We start from the raw sequence: 24,518 nt of genomic DNA, 5'->3' as shown, positions 1-24,518 counted from the left end.
TATGTGCAGTATAGGTTAGCCAGGTATATGTGCCTGCAGCGTAGGTTAGCCAGGTATATGTGCAGTATAGGAGGTAGTGGCTACCTCAATCTGGCGGCTGAGGGTCCTGGACTCCCGGAACGCTCTGGTTAGGCAGGCCGCTGGCCAATAAGGATGCAGGGGAGGAGAGGTGGCGAGGAGAGAGGCGGCGCGGCCGCTACGTCATGGCTGGGGGCGGTGCCGGGCACGTTACAAGCACGCACGCTGGCCGCCGCCAACCCCAGCCATGACGTAGCGGCCGTGCCGCCTCTCTCCTCCCTCTCTCCTCGCCGCCTCTTCTCCCCTGCATCCTTATTGGCCAGCGGCCGGCAGCTAAACATGATGAGCTGCCGGCCGTAACATTTAACAAGACGCGGCCTACTGAGAAGGCGGTCGTGATTTACCGATAGATAGCAATCGACCTATTGGGCAGCCCTGGTGTAGGGACTTTTAGTATTAGTGTGTTAGTTAGAATGTATGGACCATTTACAATTTTTTGGGTACTTACGAATAATTGGGGGATGGGTATCCCCTGCACCTTGCTGCAGAGAGCACAGTGGAATTGAGTCTCCTGCCCATGCCAGTAAGACGGAGAGGAGACTAGGGTGCATAGCTGTGCTGCTCCATCTGTAATGAGAGACCCAGGGCACTTGACATAAGTTTTGAAGACACCGATTTATGCTGCGAAGGAAGAAGATGACCTACCGGGTGTGCTGTTTATCATCATGTCGGGTTTGTCCCGTACTTCTGTAATTGCACTTTCTGCAGCCAAGTTCAGGGGACACCCCTCCTTCAAAACCCCATAACTTGGGAAGTGAGCATCATACCAACTCAGGACCCAGTGCAACAGAAAGCCGGGACTTTCAACTTTCCAAAAATGATCAGATCTTCCTGGGGGAGGGGGCAAACAGAACTTTAACAAAAAGCTGCAAAACTTTCCAGATGGGATAATACGTAAGTACCATTTTTTTTTTTTTTTTAAAGATCTCCAGGTTATAGAGCCAGGAGCGTAGGAGACTATGACCGAGTGGTCCTTAAATCCATAGCGGCAGTTGTAAACAATAATTATGCCATATTCTGGTAGTTATGGCAACCTTCTGATTTGTTGATGATACAGTTTGGAAGGCAAACCAACAACTGTGCTTATGTGTGCAAGTAGAGTTATGCTTTAAATTGGTTTTTAATATCCTGATGGCATTATCCTTCTATCCCTGCTGTAGTATACTAAAAAGGCTACTGGGATGGGTTGATGCTGATGCCTTTAACGGCTGGATGGACACACAACTACACTTCCCATAATCCCTTGTGGCAACTGTTAGCTGCTACATGGCTCTTTAGCTGTTCGATGGCTCGTGGCAGTTTGTAAATCTGCTGGCCGTCCTATGACATCAGGAGGACTAAATTCATAGTTACTGTTGTCATGCAAAAACAGGAAGTGTGGCCATATTCATTTTTTCAGCATACAAGAGATGAGAGCAAAGGTACCGTTCTATCTAATGTACTGTATAAGTACAGTGTTCTCCCCAGGCTCTTTTAGCCTGGTGCTTCACCCGGCTAGTTTTGGTTAGCACCCGGCTGTCATCAACTCACCTTCTCCTCTGCTGTAAGCAGAGAAGCGCCGGCCCTGCATTCTCTCATCTAGCCCCTCCCAGCTACTTATTCATGCCACCCGGGTACTTTTTCTTGCCATCCGGCTACTTTTTCATGCCACCCGGCAAAACACCCTGGAGAACACTGAAGAACATGATGTCGTCTTTTACATTTGGTCGAGAGTATCTCTTTAATACAGACCTTGGGCTTGATTCACAAAGCGGTGATAACCCAGTTATCACGCCTAAAAGACTTTAGGCGTGATGACCTTTTCACCACTGAGTTATCACCGCTTTTTCCTGCTCTTCGCGCGAAGTTACCGCGCGTACGCGCGTTCGTGCGTACGCGCGTGAGAGCGCGCGCAAAGTCCCATAGGGTTTAATGGGAGCTTCGCGCGAAGCGTCGGGTGCTGCGCGCGCACATACGCGCGTACGCGCGGTAACTTCGCGCGAGTTTCTTCTTATCACGCCTAAAGTGAGTTTAGGCGTGATAAGGGGCTTTTCACTGGCGTGCAAACACTTTGCACCGCTTTGTGAATCAAGCCCTTTGTGTTCAGAAGTCGCTAGACATTCACTGCAGGATCCAATAAATATAATCATGTGAAAAAGGCAATTGTGTCCCAGATAGATGAGCTTTGTACAGATGCTAGATAGGCTGAGGCAGCTGTATGGGGCATCTCAGCTGAGTAGGAATAGTCAGTGTGATGCAAATAATTCTGAGATGATGCAGCATTATGCAAATATATACAGCTCTAAAATGCACCCATCAATCCTGCTGAGGTCGGATTCGTTTGGTTCAAGCTGCATACATTTGCATACAAAATTAGCAAAATCCGGCATCAATTGGGAATGATTTGCATATCATTGACCATCTCTACAGCCAAGTTCCTAGTCAGCTGTTTAGTGCATCAAGTCTCTGAAGCCTAGTGCATACACACATCCAATCTTGATTGGACAATCTTACCAATTCCATATAGTATGATGGCCAAAAGGTTTTAAATTCTATAAACAGATTGTGTAGCTAAGCTCTCATTTTACATGGAAGGGGTGAAATTGGCCAAACTAGATTGGATGTGTGTACGCACCCTAAGTGACAGAAAATTCTTTAAATCTGCTACGAGAATCCACTATGCCGTGCACTGAAGATGTGCTACCTCCATAGGGTATATGGGAATGCATCCACCTGCCCGGTATTATCACTGATTGCACAGAAGTGTGGCCCGCTGACCGCAGACTGACGAGTGTCAACGGCTCCTATATATAAAATTGGAGCTGTTCACGTGAGGTTTTCAATGAATGGACAAATGTCAGTTCTCAGCTGAAGTGAGAACACAGTATAGAAAACTAGTGTAGCCCAAAGCTCCAAAAGTTTGCCCCCTAGTGACCAAAAATAAGAAAGGCTTTCAAATGAAAACTGAATACATCTGTGCAGAGACTCTCTTCTGAAATATGAACGCAGCTATAAAACAGTAACATTATTCTGTGCTTGCAAACAGCAAATATTAGAACAGCATCCTGAGAGGTACACCGCCTGTGCATGTGAACCAATCTCTCCCCAAACAAAGAATACTGTGTAAGTAAAGTGAATTAGAAAAACAAACAAAAAATAGAACAAGTTGGGGATTGAGAGACTGACATTTCCACACCCCAACACTACCATATGAAACTAGAAAACTGGTCCATATGCCTTCTTCAGTCCAACAGGATACAATGTACACAGCTCCTTAAAGATACCCGAGGTGACATGATGATAGACATGGGTATGTACAGTGCCTAGCACACAATTGAAGGATACCCAAAGTGACATGATGAGATAGACATGGGTATGTACAGTGCCTAGCACACAAATAACTATGCTGTGTTCCTTTTTTTTCTTTCTTTGCCTGAAAGAGTTAAATATCAGGTATGTAAGTGGCTAACTCAGACAGGAAGTGACTACAGTGACTCTCACTGATAAGAAATTCCCCTTTTTACTCTTTCTTGCTCTCAGAAGCCATTTGCTACTAGGAAAGTGTTTTATAGTTGGAATTTCTTATCAGTGAATGTCACACTGTAGGGACTGAGTCGGGACTGAGTCAGCCACTTACATACCTGATATTTAACTCTTTCAAGCAGAGAAAGGAAAAAAAGGAACACAGCATAGTTATTTGTGTGCTAGGCACTGTTCATACACATGTCTATCTCATCATGTCACATGTCACTTCGGGTATCTTTTTTTTTTTTTTTAAACAGCATTTATTAAACATTTTTTAAGCAAATACAGTCAACAACTCAGTAGTTATTAGAACTGGTGCAGTCGGGTATCCTTTAACTATGCTGTGTTCCTTTTTTTCGTTCTCTGCCTGAAAGAGTTAAACATCAGGTATGCAAGTGGCAGTTCCTGTCTGAGTCCGGACTGGGTCAGACTTCAGTGTGATGCCTTAGCCTTAAAGTGAACCAGAGATGAAGCACCCTCATGTATTTTACCATATATAATCAGTGGGAACATTAGAGAAAACACCTACCCTGCTCTCTGTGTCATTCTTCACTGCTTAGCTTGCTTCTTATCAGCCCTGATAAAATCCCCAACTGAGTTTTCAAAGGGCAAAGGCAACCTGTGAGCCCCTCCCCCAGCAAGATCAGCTGCTGGAGCCCCTGAGCTGGCTTCTACGCCGTTTCCCAGGTGTGGTCTCCCCCTGACTGCTCCTGGGGCCCCTGTACCATGTGTGGCTGGCTGCTCACTCGCCTGTCCTGGTGTGCTGCTCCATCTATCTTAAACCTGCATAGATATGAACACATACTACTTGGCATATCATTCAAAGTAGAGATCAGAAAAATAACTTTGTAAACCATATCAATGCACATAGCAGCCGGCCATTTTTAAAGTGAACCCGAGGTTAGAATTGTATGGAGGCTGCCATATTTATTTCCTTTTAAGCAATACCAGTTGCCTGGCTGTCCTGCTGATCCTCTGCCTCTACTACTTTCAGCTATAGACCCTGAACAAGCATGCAGCAGGTCAGGTGTTTCTGACATTATCATCAGATCTGTCAAAAATTAGTTGCATGCTTGTTTCATGTGTACTTCAGACACTACTGCAGCCAAATAGACCAGCAGGGCTGCCAGGCAACTGGTATTGTTTAAAAGGTAACAAATATGGCAGCCTATACAGGGAGTGCAGAATTATTAGGCAAGTGGTATTTTTGAGGAATAATTTTATTATTGAACAACAACCATGTTCTCAATGAACCCCAAAAAACTCATTAATATCAAAGCTAAATATTTCTGAAAGTAGTTTTTAGTTTGTTTTTAGTTTTAGCTATTTTAGGGGGATATCTGTGTGTGCAGGTAACTATTACTGTGCATAATTATTAGGCAACTTAACAAAAAAAAAATATACAGTATACCCATTTCAATAATTTTTTACCAGTGAAACCAATATAACATCTCAACATTCACAAATATACATTACTGACATTCAAAAACAAAACAAATCAGTGACTAATATAGCCACCTTTCTTTGCAAGGACACTCAAAAGCCTGCCATCCATGGATTCTGTCAGTGTTTTGATCTGTTCACCATCAACATTGCATGCAGCAGCAACCACAGCCTCCCAGACACTGTTCAGAGAGGTGTACTGTTTTCCCTCCTTGTAAATCTCACTGTGAGGATCCGCGTGGCTGCCTGTGCAGGCAGGCAGCCTTTTGACCACTGTTCAGGTCTGCATTCTGCGGGTCTCTGGAAGAGAGACCTTTTGTCAGTTGTGCATCTTGCTGCTGAGGAATTTGCATATGTCTGTCATACAGATTGCCTAGCCACATCCCTTGTGGGCTTGCTCTATAAAGAGCTATGTTTCCCACAGTAAGTTGCTGGTCATTAGTTAGTCCTGTGGAACACTCGCCTGGAGTGTCAGCCTTGCTCTTTGTTTGAAGATTAGCCTAGAGTAATTCCTGGGACTGCACTAGGCAGGTTTCCCTAGTGCAGTTAGGATTGCATTATTTGTATTGCCTGTTCTGTCTGTCTGTGGGGTGCTAACCAGAGCAGCGGTTGTTGCTGGTAGGCCCTTCTGTTCTGTTGTTGCCTTACTTGGATCGCACTCGCTCTAACGGAAAGAGCAGTGGATCGTATCTCTTACGTATTCCTGTTTCCGTGTATCTGTCTTGTCTGCTACGAGTGCTTGCTGGAGGCTCGGTGAGGTAAACGTTAAGCAAGCGCTCGCGTCCTCTGTTTTATGTTTGTCTGTCGGTGGTTAGTTAGGCGTGCTTGTCCCTGTTGTGCTTATCACACGGGGTCCGCGCATAAACGCGTGCACTGTTGCAAATAAGTGCGGTGTTCGCGTTTAGCTAGCGTTTGTTATTTTCCATATCTCCTCATTGTATGATTTGCTGTGCCTTTGCTACTCTCGTGCTCTGCCTTGCTGTAGCCTTGTGTCACCTGTGGCAATCGCCTCTCTCGCGATTGCGTTTCCTACTTCATATCTGCTGTTGTGTGAGCACTGTCGCGGGTTGGCGACTAGTTTGGTGCACACACATACAATCTGTCCCTGTGCTCATTCTCTTCCGCAATCGCTTCTCTTGCGATTGTGTTCTCACTTGATTTCTTCTGTTGTGTTTCCACCGTCGCAGGTGGCGGCGGTGGGCAAACATACATTCCTCATCTGTGCTTATTCGGTCTTGTGTCGCTGTTAGCAATCGCCATCTCCGGCGATTGCCTTCTCGCTTTGTCTTCCTGGTTGTGTGTACATCGTCGCAGGGTGACTACTAGTTTGGTGGACACACATACCCTCTGTCACTTTGATCTCTCCCTTTCAGGGCTATCTTGCCCTGCGTTTCTGCCCTTCGTGCAATTCCTGTCTGGCGTGTGTGGCAGGGCAGAGGAGCTATTCCTCTGCGCTCCACCTGCCGACAGGAATTTCCCTCTACGGGTGCTTTGCACCTTTTGCTGGGTTCCTGCAAATTATCAGCTTGTGGAGGATTTCCGCGGTGTCAGCGCACGTCTTGTGCGCTGATCACGGAGAGAATTCCACAATCGTTACACTCACATTTTATGATGGACCACAGGTTCTCAATGGGGTTCAGATCTGGTGAACAAGGAGGCCATGTCATTAGTTTTTCTTCTTTTATACCCTTTCTTTCCAGCCACGCTGTGGAGTACTTGGACGCATGTGATAGAGCATTGTCCTGCATGAAAATCATGTTTTTCTTGAAGGATGCAGACTTCTTCCTGTACTACTGCTTGAAGAAGGTGTCTTCCAGAAACTGCCAGTAGGACTGGGAGTTGAGCTTGACTCCATCCTCAACCCGAAAAGGCCCCACAAGCTCATCTTTGATGATACCAGTCCAAACCAGTACTCCACCTCCACCTTGCTGGCGTCTGAGTCGGACTGGAGCTCTCTGCCCTTTACCAATCCAGCCACGGGCCCATCCATCTGGCCCATCAAGACTCACTCTCATTTCATCAGTCCATAAAACCTTAGAAAATCAGTCTTGAGATATTTATTGGCCCAGTCTTGACGTTTCAGCTTGTGTGTCTTGTTTAGTGGTGGTCGTCTTTCAGCCTTTCTTACCTTGGCCATGTCTCTGAGTATTGCACACCTTGTGCTTTTGGGCACTCCAGTGATGTTGCAGCTCTGAAATATGGCCAAACTGGTGGCAAGTGGCATCTTGGCAGCTGCACGCCTGACTTTTCTCAGTTCATGGGCAGTTATTTTGCGCCTTGGTTTTTCCACACTCTTCTTGCGACCCTGTTGACTATTTTGAATGAAACGCTTGATTGTTCGATGATCACGCTTCAGAAGCTTTGCAATTTTAAGAGTGCTGCATCCCTCTGCAAGATATCTCACTGTTTTTTGACTTTTCTGAGCCTGTCAAGTCCTCCTTTTGACCCATTTTGCCAAAGGAAAGGAAGTTGCCTAATAATTATGCACACCTGATATAGGGTGTTGATGTCATAAGACCACACCCCTTCTCATTACAGAGATGCACATCACCTAATATGCTTAATTGGTAGTAGGCTTTCGAGCCTATACAGCTTGGAGTAAGACAACATGCATAAAGAGGATGATGTGGTCAAAATACTCATTTGCCTAATAATTCTGCACTCCCTGTATATCGCTCTCCTCTCAGCTTTACTTTTAAAGGGCAGTGGTAAACACTTGGGGGCCATACAAACACTGGGGCCTGGGGGTGATTGCCCCCTTTGCCCTAATTGTAGTGCCGGCCCTGCAGATTGTAATGTATGAAACAGAGAAGCTAGTGGATCTAGTTGATCCTGAAGGATCTCATCAATCACTCGATCAATGGGCATGGATAGATAGAGCATTGATGCCTGCAGAATGAAGATCTTGAGGCTGAAACTTCGTTTTGACAACTGGTGGTTTTGTAGCTAGGAAGTAATCTATACTATGCACCTGTGCAGGGGAGGGAGACAGGAAGTTGAGGTTGCAGCAGGTCTGGGTTTCAGTAGGAGAGGATGTGAGGAAAGAGTCTGCCTAGAGAGAGAGAGACAATGCACGAGTCATTATTGTCTTCCTGTAATCTGCTCCTGTTCACACCGTCCGTTCCTAGACTTCTGATTCATTTTGGTCACTTTATTGGTAAAAAGCATGATTGGAAGCAGAAGTAAGGCCCAGTGCACACCAAAACCGCTAGCAGATCCGCAATATGCTAGCGGTTTTGGGAGCTGATTTCAGAGCGATTCTAGGTATGTTTAGAGAGGTTTTCTAAACATACCTAGCGGTTTTGGGTGCGTTTTTGTGTAGCAGATTACACATATTGTTACAGTAAAAGCTGTTACTGAACAGCTACTGTAACAAAAATGCCTGGCAAACCGCTCTGAAGTAGCATTTTTCAGAGCGGTTTGCGTTTTTCCTATACTTTACATTGAAGACGAAACTCTTCCGAAATCCGCAAACGCGCAGCAGGAGGCGCGTTTGCGGCTTGGCAAAAACCGCAAACCGCCGGTGTGCACCATCCCATTGCAATACATTAGACAAGCGTTTTTATAGGCTGATGCGGCCGGCGGATCGCTCCAAAAACCGCTCGGTGTGCACTGGCCTTAAATGACTACTGGTGGTGAGTTGATCAGTGGATAGTTCATATGGCATCGAGCAGAACAAAATCAGCAGCGTAGCTTTGTGATCAGGTTTCTGATGGAATTCAAATGCTTCTATGTAGCCTTATGGTGCCCATACATGGTACAATTTTTTCATTTTTTTTTTTTTGTTTGATTATTCTGTTAGATCGAATATAAAGAACTTTCCAACATCTCCGATCAGATTTTTATTGAAAAAAAACAGGATAATCAATTATTTTTTCTTGATAAAAAAAACAAACTTTCATTTGATGATTTTGGTTGAATAAACGGAAAAATTGAACATTTTTATTGTACCGTGTATGGGCACCATTAGCCAGGGAATAATCAGTTGTTTGAGTGGTTCATGTAGGATAACCTAATATGCACACAGACAGTAGCAACCTTCTAGTACATTTTAACTGACCCCAAAAATCCTACAGTAAACTTTTACAAATTTATTATACAAATTTTGTATTTTGGGCTCCCCTCTGTTGCGCTGTCCTGTTCCTAGCTCCGGCTGTTCCGAATGGAAGCTGAGGAATGTCGCATGTTCTGTCCCATCCTGCACTCCCTGTATGTCTGTGCACCACTTCCGTAGTATGCATGCTCAGCACCAGTGCTCCGGCTGCTGTACACAGCTGGACGAGCACGCTGACCTATAGGACTTGCTCATATTGCGTTCTGTTCACGTGTCCGTCCGCGTGGAGCTGTTTTTGAGGCGTCCCTTTTTTTTCCCCGATTCCTGGCATTTGGGTGGGTGATTCGTTTTTGTGCTTAGCGGTTTTCTAAGCGTTTTTTTCCGTGTGGTTTTGTCAATCACTCCCTGACGCAAGTCAGGAAGTGAACTCTCTGACCCAGAAAATAATAAATACAATGTATTCTTAAAAATGCAAACGCAATCGCTACATAAAGCGAATTTGTGAGCGTTTTGCGTTTCTCCTATACTTTCCATTGTGGCGGAATCGCCTCAAAAATGGTACACGCACCGCTTTACTGCACTCCCTCCTCCCCGATTTCCCCCCCCCCCCTCCCCTCACGCCACTAATGAGAATATGTGTATTATTCGGTCCTCGTTGATACTTACCTTGTTTACTTGGGCTCCCCTGTTGCGTTACTCTGCTCCCCATGTGAAACAAGTGGAAGCCGGAATGGCGGAGGGCCCACCCAGTATTAACCTACGCAATGTATGCCCAACAATGGCTGTGATCAATATTTCCTGAATAGACACTTGATTGGGCAACACTGTTCATTTTACCACCTTGCATCACTCAATATCGATCACGTTTCAGCAGAAATTTCCTGAAATATTGATTGTGCTGCTGACAGCTGTGGACTGCCTGATGCTGTACATAGGGATGGGGACCTCAGCATACAGCAAAGTCTCAGGATAAAAAGTACTACTTTTTAAAGCACAGGTCTGTCTCTAGGACGGTTTGTTGATAAAATCTGCACATGTATAAGGAGTGCAGAGAGACCATTTACAACTAGAGAGAAAGGAGACAACACGTCTGAAGCAATAGGAACATTTTAAAGTGGACCTGAACTCTTGCACAGGACAGAAGAAAAGCATATAGAAATGCACCCTGTATTTATTTAGAGAGATTAGCCTGTTTAATTCCCCCCTCATCTGTGACTAAGCACAAGTTGTAATTTGATCCCTCAGCAATGTCAGCTGCCTGCCATGGCAGAGAGGTAATTGGTAAACACAGGATGTTGACAATAGGTCTGATTCCATGAAAGCAGGAATTGGACACACTGCAGGTTTATTCATCGATTTGTATCAGCTGTAACAAACGTTTTTCTTTAAAGGGAACCAGAGACGAAATAAAGAAAAGATTTTATACATACCTGGGGCTTCCTCCAGCCCCATAAGCCTGGATTGCTCCCACGCCGCTGTCCGCTGCTGCCTGCAACTACGAGAACCGTGTCCCGTCACTGACGTCATCGGAGCCGGGCTACGCAGGAGAAGTGCGCCCTCTACGTATCTCTCCAGCGGCGGCTGCAGAGATGCACAAAGAGCGCACTTCTCCTACACTAGAATGGCTCCGACTGATGGAAGAGCGGAGAGCCGGCTCTTGTAGCTGCAGCCAGCGTGCGTATGGGGCTGGAGCAAGCCCCAGGTATGTATAAAATCTTTTCTATATTTCGTCACTGGTTCTCTTTAAGTTATGTTATGCTTTTGCTTATCTTTTAGAGCAGAGAGGATATTCTGAGTTCAGGTCTGCTTTAAAGGACCACTATCGCGAAAGAAGTAGGCAGAACCGACAGGTTTTGGGCCAGTCCATCTCCCCATGAGGGATTCTCAGGGGTTTTTGTTTTTGTTTTCAACTGCATTCCCTGAACAACATCTCCACTTGGTACGCTCCGCCTGCAGCCTCCCAGCGGCGATTGCCGCTAGGAGACTGTTAGACGCCGTCTAATTAGCTTGTACAGCGCTGCGATCCACGGCAGCGCTGTACTAGGGACAGCCGTGTGACACGGCTGTCCCCTCCAGTGGCTCATGGGTGATCGGCTGTCATAGGCTGAAATGACAGTTGATCACTGGGGTTTGGCTGGTGGGGGAGGGGGGGGAATTAAAAAAAAATAGGAAGATTTATTAAAAAAATGAAACCAATATTTACAGTAAATAAACAAACAATCTTGGGGGCAATCAGACCCCACCAACAGAAAGCTCTGTTGGTGGGGAGAAAAGGGCGGGGATCACTTGTGTGCTGATATGTGCGACCCTGCAGCGATGCCTTAAAGCTGCAGTGGCTTATTTCTAGAAATAATGGCCTGGTCTTTAGGGGGTTTAACACTGCGGTCCTCAAGTGGTTAAAATAACTTTTTTTTCTTCTTCGCAAACAGGAATCTGTACACTCTGACAAAATTATCAGTATCTTACATTGTGCATTCTGAGGGTGATGTGCCTGTGTCATAAAATAGGGATAAAATCCATAATGAAAATATTTCATAATGCATCAGGAAGACGTTTAAAGGTGGCCACACACTATACAATTTTTTTAAATATCTGTTCAATTTAAGAATTGCAATACATTTTTCTGACTGATTGTAACATTTCAAAAATCTGACCAATGTACCACACACACATGTTAAATTTGTTCCCAATTATGATAAAAATGATTGGATACTCTGACAAAATTGCTAGGGTGTGTATATTAATAAATTGACAATCCAACACACACCATACAATCTTTAGAAAGATTGAAGAAAAATATCTGGCATTCCGGATCGATAAACATCGAAGAAAATGGGAAATCTGATCAGATTTTTCAGTCGAATGAAAAAAAAAGCTTCGATTTTTTTTCGGGAGATGCGATCGGTTTTATCGAATTGCCGTAAAATCGGATCATTTTATTGTATCGTGTGTGGCCACCTTAAGACAAACAACAAAGCTGAACAGTGTATAGTAATGCAGTGTATCTTTATGCCTTTGACAAAGGAAATGGCCAGTTGCTGCTGGGGTGTGAAGAACTCTGTGTGGCAGAAGGAATAGGGGAAGGCCTAGTTCACTCAAAGGTCTACAACATAAGGAAGTGGCTAGATTTCAGCACAATATTTTAACCTGTTGACTTACCCAGATCGGATATCACACTTGTGTTGTGGATATGTGTGAGCTGCATCATCTCCTGGCTTCTGTTATATTGTACTAGCTCTAGTAGTGTGAAGTCTAGATCTACTCGCCTTCTGCTGTAGTTACAGGGGAGGGAGATTCATGCTTCTTGTTGGAATTTTGTTTGAACCTTGACCACAAAATGTAAGTTTGTTCCAAAAATGTTTGTTCCTGTAATGTTACTGTGCTTTGTGGCTGGATAGTCTACTGGGTAAGGGCTCTGCCTCTGACATAGGAAACCTGAGTTCAAGTCTCTGCTCTTCCTTTTCAGTAAGGAGTTCTTGTGCGAGATTCCCTAACACTGCTACTGCCTGCTGAGTGCGCTCTAGTGGCTGCCTCATAAGTGTTTTGATTTAGACAGGAGAAAAACACTACCTATACAAAGACTAGATTTATTATTACTGTGTTCGGTGCGGGGCATCTGTAGGCATAGGCAAACTAGGCAATGGCATATAATTGGCATATTAAATGCTAGCTATATGAAGAAAAGGGACACAGCGATAATTTAACATCTAAAGCTATACTTAATTAGCATTACTATGGCAACATGGTTTACACAGCAATTGTTTGTAGGGGCTTAGTACCTGTATCTGAAGAGACTGTAATGTCATGGATGGCTTCCCTGGGGGTTAGTATCCAATGACCCTTGAGTGGGAACCGGGATCACTGGACGACAAGGGGCAGGAGCGTATTGAAACCGAGCAGTTTGATGACTTTGCGGACAGTCAAACAGGCGCAGTTGCGCTCCCAGGCATAGAGGTTTAAATAATCGGGAACTCAACGATGAGACGTGTTCATAATGGCGGGAGGTCAGCAACCGAGTGGGTTCTCAAACCGGCTTAAAGGGAACCAGAGACAAAGCACCCTTGTGTATTTTACCATATATATCAGAAAGAACATTAGAGAAAACACTTACCCTGCTCTCTGTTTCATCCTCACTGCTAAAAGTGTCTGTTATCAGCTGTGATAAGAATCCCAAACTGAGCATTCAGTCTGGCTTTGCAGGGAATAATTATAGCTGAGTCATTATAGCAGAGCCACAAGGGGGCAGGCATGGGCTTGAAAAGACACCAGAGAAGAGAGACTCAGCTATAATCTTTCCATAGCAAAGCTAGACTGAGTGCTCAGTGCTAGACTGAGTTCTTATCAGAGGTGATAACAGTCAGATTAAAACGAGAACAATGAAACAAAGAGCAGATCAGGAACAAACACCCAGGAAGTGGCTGTGATACAGTGACCTATGAGAGGAACTCTCTAGAGAGAGAGAGAGAGAGAGAGTAGAATTGGTGTCCACGCTATCCCAGAAGGGGATGGTGGCAGAGGACTGTGTGGGAGCAGAGAAACCTTGTGGCTGGATCAGAGTGTGGGTGAGTGTAGCACTTGGATATGAGAGTGTGAAGTGGTGCCAAGGGTGATTGTATTGTACAATATTACCAAATCTACAGTATGTAGTAGAAGGATAAACTGAGTGAATATACTTTGAATTAATAATTTAGGTGGTTCCTCATATTATGCAGAAGTGGTAAGATTGTACAATGAAAATTGTATAATTAGTGGGCACCTTTCGATGTTTGATTACTTTTTCTGTACCAGTTCTTCTACAGAAAATACAAAGTACAGACGTGATTGTGGCCAAGCTACAAATAGATTTGCACCTTCACAGAGGAGGTTATTGAAGTAAAGATGAGATATGACCAAGCTATGTCCAGTCATTTTATTAGCTCTTGTGTGAGAAAGGGGCGGATTCATGATTATTTTTTTAGATGGATGTAACACGAAATATAAATGCATAGTTCTCATATATGATAAATGATGTAATGAGTGCTTTATGATCAAGAAAAGGTTTCTTGGCAAGTTAGGGCAAAAATATGGGCCAAGGAGAGCGGAGATGAGGTAAGGACCAGGGATGGTCTTTATGTAAATATTTGCAGCTTGAAAATTGGTCAGTTGAATCCCCACCTGTTGTGGAGCATGGTCAGGATCCTTTTCATAGGTATGTTTTTGTGTTTTGTTTTATTGTTGTTTTTGTTTTCTGCCGTCTCGGGTTCTTTCTAAGAACTTTGAGGTTTTTTTGTTTGTTTTTTTTTGCCTCGTCAAAGTCCCCTGACAAACCTCAGGTTATTGCACCATAAACTGTCACTGCTGTAGGCTGCGACCTTAGAGAACCGAGCAAACATTTGCTTACAGAATTTGCTTAGTTCTCCTTCAAAAGTTTACATTTTGACTATCCCTAGTTCCCACTATTGTCTGTTTTGTACTCTGTACAGTGCCATAGAAGATGTGGCTGCTGTAGAAATAATAAAGCTTTATTCTGCATCATCCTGCAGTTCTGTCCTACAAGGGTACCCCAGAGTTAGCTGAGAAGAGCATGGCCTTAAAGAGAATCTGTACTCTAATATTCTTACAATAAAAAGCATACCATTCTATTCATTATTTTCTCCTGTGCCCCTCTGTGCTGTTTCTGCCACTCTCTGCTGCAATCCTGGCTTGTAATTAACAGTTTTAGGCAGTGTTTACAAACAAACTAACCAGCTTCTAATAGGCTCAGCTAAGCATAGTGTATGAGTCATTCAGAGTATGCAGGGGGCCTGCAGAGGGTGTGTATCGCTTCTACCAATCACAAGCAGCCCTGCACATTCCACACAATCAAGCTTTAGCCCGACAAACAGGACAGAGGAAAGATACATTGATTTATTACAGAGACAGTGCAGTTAGGAAAGACTGCAGTAAGCCAGAGCAGATTAGAACAGGCATAGGAACTTATAGGATAGAAGAACTAAGGCTGAAAAATTTGTTACAGAGTCTCTTTAAGCTGTGACAGTCCATGCTGCAGGAATGGCTGGAAAGATTGGGGCCTTCAGCTCTGGCAGCCCATGCTGCAGGTTGGCTGAGATCGGGGCCTTCAACACTGACATTCCCTGCTGCAGGAAGCTGAGAAGATCAAGGACTATGCAGCATGCTGAGAAGATCAGGGCCTCCAGCACTGACAGTCCATGCTGCAGGAATGGCTGAGAAGATCAGGGCTTTCAGCACTGACAGTCCATGCTGCAGGAATGGCTGAGAAGATCATGGCCTTCAGCTCTGACAGTCCGTGCTGCAGGAATGGCTGAGAAGATCATGGCCTTCAGCTCTGACAGTCCATGCTGCAGGAATGGCTGAGAAGATCAGGGCCTTCAGCACTGACAGTCCATGCTGCAGGAATGGCTGAGAAGATCAGGGCCTTAAGCTCTGGCAGTCCATGCTGCAGGAATGGCTGAGAATATCAGGGCTTTCAGCACTGACAGTCCATGCTGCAGGAATGGCTGAGAAGATCAGGGCCTTCAGCTCTGGCAGTCCATGCTGCAGGAATGGCTGAGAAGATCATGGCCTTCAGCTCTGACAGTCCATGCTGCAGGAATGGCTGAGAAGATCAGGGCCTTCAGCTCTGGCAGTCCATGCTGCAGGAATGGCTGAGAAGATAAGGGCTTTCAGCTCTGGCAGTTCATGCTGCAGGAATGGCTGAGAAGATAAGGGCTTTCAGCTCTGGCAGTCCATGCTGCAGGAAAAGCTGAGAAGATCAGGGCCTTCGGCACTGACAGTCCATGCTGCAGGAATGGCTGAGAAGATCAGGGCCTTCGGCACTGACAGTCCATGCTGCAGGAAAGGCTGAGAAGATGAGGGCCTTCGGCACTGGCAGTTCATGCTGCAGGAATGGCTGAGAACATCAGAGTTTTCAAGGGAACCTTAACTGAGAGGGACATAGATGTTTCCTTTTAAACAATACCAGTTGCCTGGCAGTCCTGTTAATCTCTGTGGCTAAATCACACACCTTAAAGAAGCATGCAGCTAATCCAGTCTGACTTCAGTCAGAGCACCTGATCTGCATGCTTGTTGATGGGCTGTGGCTAAAAGTATTAAAGGGACAGAATCCACAGTAGAGTCAAGCAAGTTTCGGTTTCCTTTCAGCTCTGGCAGTCCATGCTGCAGGAATGGCTGGGAAGATCAGGGCCTTCAGCTCTGGCAGTCCATGCTGCAGGAATGGCTGAGAAGATCAGGGCCTTCAGCTCTGGCAGTCCATGCTGCAAGAATGGCTGAGAAGATCAGGGCCTTCAGCTCTGGCAGTCCATGCTGCAGGAATGGCTGAGAAGATCAGGACCTTCAGCACTGACAGTCCATGCTGCAGGAATGGCTGAGAAGACCAGGGCCTTAAGCTCTGGCAGTCCATGCTGCAGGAATGGCTGAGAATATCAGGGCTTTCAGCACTGACAGTCCATGCTGCAGGAATGGCTGAGAAGATCAGGGCCTTCAGCTCTGGCAGTCCATGCTGCAGGAATGGCTGAGAAGATCATGGCCTTCAGCTCTGACAGTCCATGCTGCAGGAATGGCTGAGAAGATCAGGGCCTTCAGCTCTGGCAGTCCATGCTGCAGGAATGGCTGAGAAGATAAGGGCTTTCAGCTCTGGCAGTTCATGCTGCAGGAATGGCTGAGAAGATAAGGGCTTTCAGCTCTGGCAGTCCATGCTGCAGGAAAAGCTGAGAAGATCAGGGCCTTCGGCACTGACAGTCCATGCTGCAGGAATGGCTGAGAAGATCAGGGCCTTCGGCACTGACAGTCCATGCTGCAGGAAAGGCTGAGAAGATGAGGGCCTTCGGCACTGGCAGTTCATGCTGCAGGAATGGCTGAGAACATCAGAGTTTTCAAGGGAACCTTAACTGAGAGGGACATAGATGTTTCCTTTTAAACAATACCAGTTGCCTGGCAGTCCTGTTAATCTCTGTGGCTAAATCACACACCTTAAAGAAGCATGCAGCTAATCCAGTCTGACTTCAGTCAGAGCACCTGATCTGCATGCTTGTTGATGGGCTGTGGCTAAAAGTATTAAAGGGACAGAATCCACAGTAGAGTCAAGCAAGTTTCGGTTTCCTTTCAGCTCTGGCAGTCCATGCTGCAGGAATGGCTGGGAAGATCAGGGCCTTCAGCTCTGGCAGTCCATGCTGCAGGAATGGCTGAGAAGATCAGGGCCTTCAGCTCTGGCAGTCCATGCTGCAAGAATGGCTGAGAAGATCAGGGCCTTCAGCTCTGGCAGTCCATGCTGCAGGAATGGCTGAGAAGATCAGGACCTTCAGCACTGACAGTCCATGCTGCAGGAATGGCTGGGAAGATCAGGGCCTTCAGCTCTGGCAGTCCATGCTGCAAGAATGGCTGAGAAGATCAGGGCCTTCAGCTCTGGCAGTCCATGCTGCAGGAATGGCTGAGAAGATCAGGACCTTCAGCACTGACAGTCCATGCTGCAGGAATGGCTGGGAAGATCAGGGCCTTCAGCACTGACAGTCCATGCTGCAGGAATGGCTGAGAAGATCAGGGCCTTCAGCACTGACAGTCCATGCTGCAGGAATGGCTGAGAAGATAAGGGCCTTCAGCACTGACAGTCCATGCTGTAGGAATGGCTGAGAAGATAAGGGCCTTCAGCACTGACAGTCCATGCTGCAGGAATGGCTGAGAAGATAAGGGCCTTCAGCACTGACAGTCCATGCTGCAGGAATGGCTGAGAAGATAAGGGCCTTCAGCACTGACAGTCCATGCTGCAGGAATGGCTGAGAAGATAAGGGCCTTCAGCACTGACAGTCCATGCTGCAGGAATGGCTGAGAAGATAAGGGCCTTCAGCACTGACAGTCCATGCTGCAGGAATGGCTGAGAAGATAAGGGCCTTCAGCACTGACAGTCCGTGCTGCAGGAATGGCTGAGAGGATAAGGGCCTTCAGCACTGACAGTCCATGCTGCAGGAATGGCTGAGAAGATAAGGGCCTTCAGCACTGACAGTCCATGCTGCAGGAATGGCTGAGAAGATAAGGGCCTTCAGCACTGACAGTCCGTGCTGCAGGAATGGCTGAGAGGATAAGGGCCTTCAGCTCTGGCAGTCCGTGCTGCAGGAATGGCTGAGAAGATAAGGGCCTTCAGCTCTGACAGTCCATGCTGCAGCAATGGCTGGGAAGATCATGGCCTTCAGCACTGACAGTCCATGCTGCAGGAATGGCTGAGAAGATCATGGCCTTCAGCACTGACAGTCCATGCTGCAGGAATGGCTGAGAAGATCAGGGCCTTCAGCACTGACAGTCCATGCTTTAGGAATGGCTGAGAAGACCAGGGCCTTAAGCTCTGACAGTCCATCGGAAAAGAGCTCTGCTGCTGATTACCTACACAGGCAGGGGCTTAACTAGAAATCACTGGGCCCCCTGCGAAACTTTGGAAGGGCCCCCAGGCTTTTTGCACAGGTGAACTGAAAACCAATGTTATTCAATCAGCTAGTGCACACTTGAAGGTGTGTTCCCCATGCAGATTAAAACACAGACTGCACACATTTTCTCTATCAATTGAATTAGCTTCTGTGATAAAATGTGCATGTTTTCATACTTACAGACACACGTGGTGAGCAGAAAACACATACAGAAAACCGACAGACGAGTGTGCTCCCAGCCTTTGTATCATTTGTTATCAGTGGCTGAGCAGATGCAGTCGAACAATTGTGCAGAGAGCAGAACTTTTTTTTTTCTCTCCTTCCCCTTAGTTGTCAGTCTCTCAGGACGGGGCCCCCTGCAGCTGCATCCCTTGCAGGGTCTATTGTTACGCCCCTGTACACAGGACAAAGCAGAATTTTGCCTGTCGGAATTAGGGCTTTTTGTTTTTTGGCCAGCTCCAAGATTTTTATTTCAGTTTAGATAGTGTGGGGAGGGGTTACAAACTCTTATGGGGGTTACCATCTTTATTTTTCTCTCTCTTCCTGTACCTGGGCATTAGTATGAAAGCTGGTGGTCCCGGGAAGAGGAAACGTGAGGCAGCAATTATGGCTCAATGCATAGTCTATGGCTTTGCTCCTACTGAACGGATTCCGAACCACTTTTTGGATTACATGTGATTGTGAAACTGAATGTTGACTTTAACCAAATGCAATCATTCCATTTTGCAATGCAAGAAAGACAGTGGACATGGCACACTGCAATTTCTATTAGTCCGAGATGATCAGCATTGGGGAAAAAACCATAAACCATTTCTAGAGGAGAAAATGACTAGCCTCTTGTGTGAATGAGCCCCTAACACTTAAGCTTTGTGGCACACAGTGGCCATCAGAAGAATCGCTGTGCACTTCCCCGGACATCACATCTTCGCAGAGATCACTTTATAACCAGAGGCATTGAATAATTTAAAACTCTTGGGTTATTCCAGATAATAAGGCTGCTTGAGAGACAGGGAGGAGAGAAGGAGGGGAGGGAGACCGGCTGCTGCTCCTCTAATCATGTAAACAGGAGGAGATGAGCGGCAGGGAGTGGTGAAGAAGGAATCGCAGCCACTGAATCCATGCTGGAATTAGCTGTAGATTGTCCCTGTAAGGTAAGCTGTGTGTGTGAGTGAGGAGATGGAGCCTAGTAACAGCCTGTGTGTCACACTTCTGCTAGCTGCATGCCATACAGAGCAGCTGATTCTCCCAGCTTCCCATCTGAATAGCATTAGCTGCCTCAGCGGGCCACATTAAACATAATTGCCAATTGGAAGTAGTTATGGACTGCCAAGCATGTACATTTTTCAGTGCGTTTATATTTGTCAAGCTGCGGTAGGTGTTGCCGGTACATCTGTTGCTGCAGCTTCCCATGGGATGGGCAGGGGCTCTGTTACTAAGGGGCTGGCTGATCTACTCTGGACAGGAGTTGTGGATGACCAGCAGAGGAAGGATGTGGCTGAATCTAGGTGCTGCTCAGAAAAGGCAATCCTGTCCGAATCAGATGAATGCTGATAGCTGAGGTGGTTTTACTGTTTATACTTACAAACTGGTACTACTACAAATAACAAAGAAAAAACCTACAAAAAGCACCATTCCAGGTATTTGAAAAAAATATATAAATGATCTTTATTACAACATGATCCATAATTCAATATGGTTGACACTCATGATAGTTCAAAAGTTATTAAAACCATTTAAAACACAAACCATAAAATTCCTTTGCCAATAGTAAAAGCTACTGCAAAATATTCAGAATGCGTATAAATTTACTACACAGATTGTAATTCACTGAACCCTAGAGGCTCAATAATGAGCCCTCGGGGTGGTTCAACCTGAGTTCAGTACTGTGCAATATAACGCAAATAAATATATGCAAAAATGATGCTCAATAAATGCAAAATTATGTGACCTTAAAAATGATGCTCAATAAATGCAAAATTATGTGCAAGAAATACAGTGAAAAAAAATACCATATGCATTTATAACAATCATCAAATGCAAAGGTGCTCGTGTTATGAGAATAAATATTCAAACTAATTGCCGATTTTCGAGATAGTGGACCTTTAAGCAAGCCTACAATAAGACATCCTGTTGGCTGTATTAGGCTACTTGCACACATGTGATTCCGATTTTTTTTTTTTTCGATAAAAAAAAAAAAAAGTACTACATACTGCTACGTTTTTTAATTGGAATAAAAACAAAAAATCTGACTGTATAAAAAAAATCAGAATCGCATGTAGTGTGCAAGAGGCCTTAGGGCTCAAACCCACTACAGCGATTTTGTGAGCGGTTTCCCTAAACGCTCAGCTAATGTGAATGGATGGGCCAAATTCCACTGGAGCAATTGCGAATACCAGAATCGCAAATGCAGAACATGCAGCATTTTTGAGCGTTAGCATTTAGCATTCCTGCAATGTAAAGTATATAAATGCTGGCATAATCGCTCGTGAAAACCTACACAGAGCGATTTTGCTGGCGTTTTTACATTACTGCACACTGTAAAAAAATGAAAATTAATTGAAAGGACCAATCACAATTAAAAACTCTTATTGTTACACAATCGCTAGCAAAACGCTTACACTTTTTAAAATCGCTACCAAAATCACCAGAAAACGCTCATTAAAAACCGCTAGCGATTGCAAATAGCAATAGCGATTTGTAGTGGGTTCCAGGCCTAAATTCTGTTTCTGTTACATTCCATTGAATACTGCTGTAATGTATTAAGGACACACCGTACAATTTTTTATTTTTTTTTACATTTTTCAATTCAAGGATTAAAATTTTCTGATTGTAAGAGTTGAAAAACTGACCAATGTACCACACACGAGTTCAATTTTCCACCAATTATAAAAATTTTTTTAAAACTGATTGGGTTTATATCTGCCATACACCAGTCAATTTTCATAAAAATTAATCAGAAAGATCCACCGCTCCCTCAACTTATAAAGAAAAAAATAGGAAATCCGATTGTATTTCTAGATCAAATACAAGATAAAGCTGTTGATTTTTTGGGAAATCCTATCATTTTTATCGAATTGCCGTAAAATCGGATCATTTTATTGGGGTGTGTGCGTGCGTGCGTGTGTGCGTGTCCACCTTAAGAAACATCTTTTGAAATCTGCCATTGAATAATAAAAAAAAAATGTCTGGTCTGATGAAAGTTTTGCCAGTTCTTTACAGACAAACTTTCATTTTTGCTTGGAGTTAGGGCTGTGTCACATGGCGACTGACTCTCTAGCAACTAACCACAAGTCATGGCAACTAGCTGCTGTGACTAACTGCTAGAACCAATGATGACCGTCTAATGGTCACAGATAGACAAAGTGTGGATTCATTTGATTGTAATTAACACTGATGTGCATTGGCTTCTGCTAGTGCCTATTTCTATCAATTGCGTCACTGCTTGTAACTCATTCACCCATGTGACTTTACAAATTCTTGCATTTAACGCCTCCTCTTTAATGTGATGTGATGAGATAGCCATGTGAATGTACAATGCTTAGCACACAAATGAATATGCTGTGTTGCTTTTCTTTTATTCAGCTATGTAACTAACTGTTTCTCTCCAGTTGGACTATAGCATCCCTCTCTGATAAGGAATTACAGCCATAAACACTTTCCTAGCAGAGAACTGGGCTTCTGAGAGCAGTGAATAGATTTTAAAAAATTCAATATTTTATTTATTTTAGCACTCTGAGACAAGGGACAAACCTTTCACTGAGCTAAGACAAAGCAATAAATCTACATAACATAAAACTGGGATATCTAAAAGTCATTTTTAGGAGTAGGAGGATAGATACAATTGTTTTTCTTATCACTTTATTTTCACTTAAGTTTTACTTTTAAGGGCTACTATGAATAATATCTCCACGTAAAACTTTCCTCCACTTTTCTAGAATAAGTTTTGTCAGAGTAAGCCAGTAATTTGTTTTCAGTACGATGACATAACGATGTTGTTTCCATTCCACACAGACACCAACCATGGTGAGATGTCGGAAGTTCAGTGTCTCTATCATCGCCCTCTTTGTGCTGGTTGCCCTAAAGATCTATATGGATTTGACTTACACTTCTCCTCAACTCTCTGATGAACCCACCATTATATATGGTCCTCATCGAAGTCCTTTGGCTCACTTGGAGCCACTGAGGTATGACGAGGAGCTATCCATGACAGCCCTACACAACCTGGCCCAGAAGCTACGGGATAATCTAGCCACCTCTGATGCCTTCTGGAATACCGCACAACTACAACTGCTGAACTTAAAAGGATCGATGGCATGGACATGTAATTTCACAAGTGCACTAACAGTGAAAGGGACCGCTTCTTATCCAGGTCTCTTGCAGAGTTTTCTTGTGCACAGTCAATGCCGAAATAACAGAATTCTCATCAATCAGCCAAAAAAATGTTCAGTCAACAGTACTTTTCTTCTTCTGGCCATCAAGTCGTCTCCACAGAACTTTGCTCAGCGGCAGGCGGTAAGGGACAGCTGGGGGATAGAGAGGAATTATGGGGGAAGGAACGTAAGACTAGTTTTCCTTTTAGGCACAATACCAGCTCCTGACCTCTCTCCTTTGCTGGCGCATGAGAATAGTCGTTACCATGACCTTCTTCAGTGGGATTTTGTGGACACCTTTTTTAACTTGACCCTCAAAGATCAGCTTTTTTTGGGGTGGGCTAAACAATATTGTGCAGGAGCCAAATATATTCTCAAAGGGGATGACGATGTGTTTGCCAGAACACCCAGGATTGTGCATGTTCTGTCCCTGTTGGATAGCCACCGCCATGACTCTCTGTATATGGGACATATTGTGAAATCAGCCAAACCCTACCGAGATCCCCACAGTAAGTATTACATCCCTCCTTCTTTCTACACTGGTGTATATCCACCCTATGCCGGAGGAGGAGGATATGTTTTTTCGGGTAGCCTAACCCCCTGGCTATACCTGGTATCGCAGTTTGTGGTACCTTTCCCGATTGACGATGTCTATACTGGCATGTGTTTTATGGTCTTGGGGGTGCATCCTGTAGGACATCCTGGGTTTAAGACATTCAATGTGCCAAAGGAGGATAAGAATGGGTGCTCTGAGAAGCATCTGCTTCTGGTACATCAGAAGAGCCCTCAAGAGATGCTGAAGATGTGGAGTCATAGAGAGGAGACACAACAATGTTAATAATGGGGGTTTACCGTAATTTATTGTACAGTGCACATAAATTATCTTTAACTAAGCCTCTACTCCAGTTTCTTTGATTATCAAGTTAGTGCGCTCTACTTTTGTGTTTTATTTTTTTTTTATTTATAATAATAATAATAATAATAATAATAATTCCTTTTTTTGTATAGCGCCTTTCTCCTGTCGGACTCAAAGCGCTTGCGAGGCAGCCACTAGAGCGCACTCAGTAGGCAGTAGCAGTGTTAGGGAGACTTGCCCAATGAACTCCTTACTGAATAGGTGCTGGCTTACCGAGTCGGAAGAGCCAGGATTTGAACCCAGGACTCCTACATCAGAGGCAGAGCCCTTAACCATTACACTATCCAGCCACTTTTAACAGGTGGATACACTTTTTAAGAGAGGAATGTGGATGCTGCCATCTTTATTTCACTTTATAATACATCAGTTGTGTGACTGTCATGCTGATATTTTGGCTAAGGTAGTCTGAGCTCCACCCCTTGAAAGAACATATGATCTGCCTAGGTTTTCTGTGTCAGAAATGGAGGCAGAGGAGGAGTACGACTAGATTTTTTTTTTTAACCTGTGACTTCAGATTTTCTATAAAGCCTAAGGGTCCTTGCACACAGAATGCGCCAAGTAGCGTTAAATTGCATTGAAACTGACGCACGAAGCAATGTAACTTTTTTTTGTCTCAGAGATGAGACTTTTTCTCTGTTTGCAGCCTACATCTATGTGACAAAATGGTGCGTTGTGACCCAAAGCACAGTTGCCATGTGTCACTAGTGTTAACAAATGTCAACGCAAGCTTGCCTGAAAATAAT

The 24,518-nt window shown here is 44.7% G+C and overlaps 1 protein-coding gene across 5 annotated transcripts in view; it reads left to right on the top strand.

Moving 5' to 3' along the window:
• Positions 1–23,752, top strand: part of LOC137528898 (distal membrane-arm assembly complex protein 2-like) — an 84,490-nt gene extending 60,738 nt beyond the window's left edge. For 2 of the 5 annotated variants that reach the window (XM_068250646.1, XM_068250648.1), the window contains exon 7: positions 22,501–22,586. Coding sequence is in view for 3 of the 5 variants with exons in the window: in XM_068250643.1 (XP_068106744.1) it covers positions 19,608–19,640; positions 22,501–23,697 (1,230 nt within the window). In the remaining 2 variants the exon portion in view is untranslated. Of the gene's footprint in view, positions 1–1,395; positions 1,500–19,552; positions 19,641–22,500 lie in introns of those variants that run through there. The other 3 variants (XM_068250644.1, XM_068250643.1, XM_068250645.1) reach the window with 3 other exon arrangements.
• Positions 23,753–24,518: the final 766 nt, after the last annotated feature.

Source organism: Hyperolius riggenbachi, chromosome 8 (assembly GCF_040937935.1).
Source record: "Hyperolius riggenbachi isolate aHypRig1 chromosome 8, aHypRig1.pri, whole genome shotgun sequence".
NCBI lineage: Eukaryota > Metazoa > Chordata > Amphibia > Anura > Hyperoliidae > Hyperolius > Hyperolius riggenbachi.
Note: the sequence above shows the minus strand (reverse complement) of the source record. Positions and strands in the feature narration are given on the sequence as shown.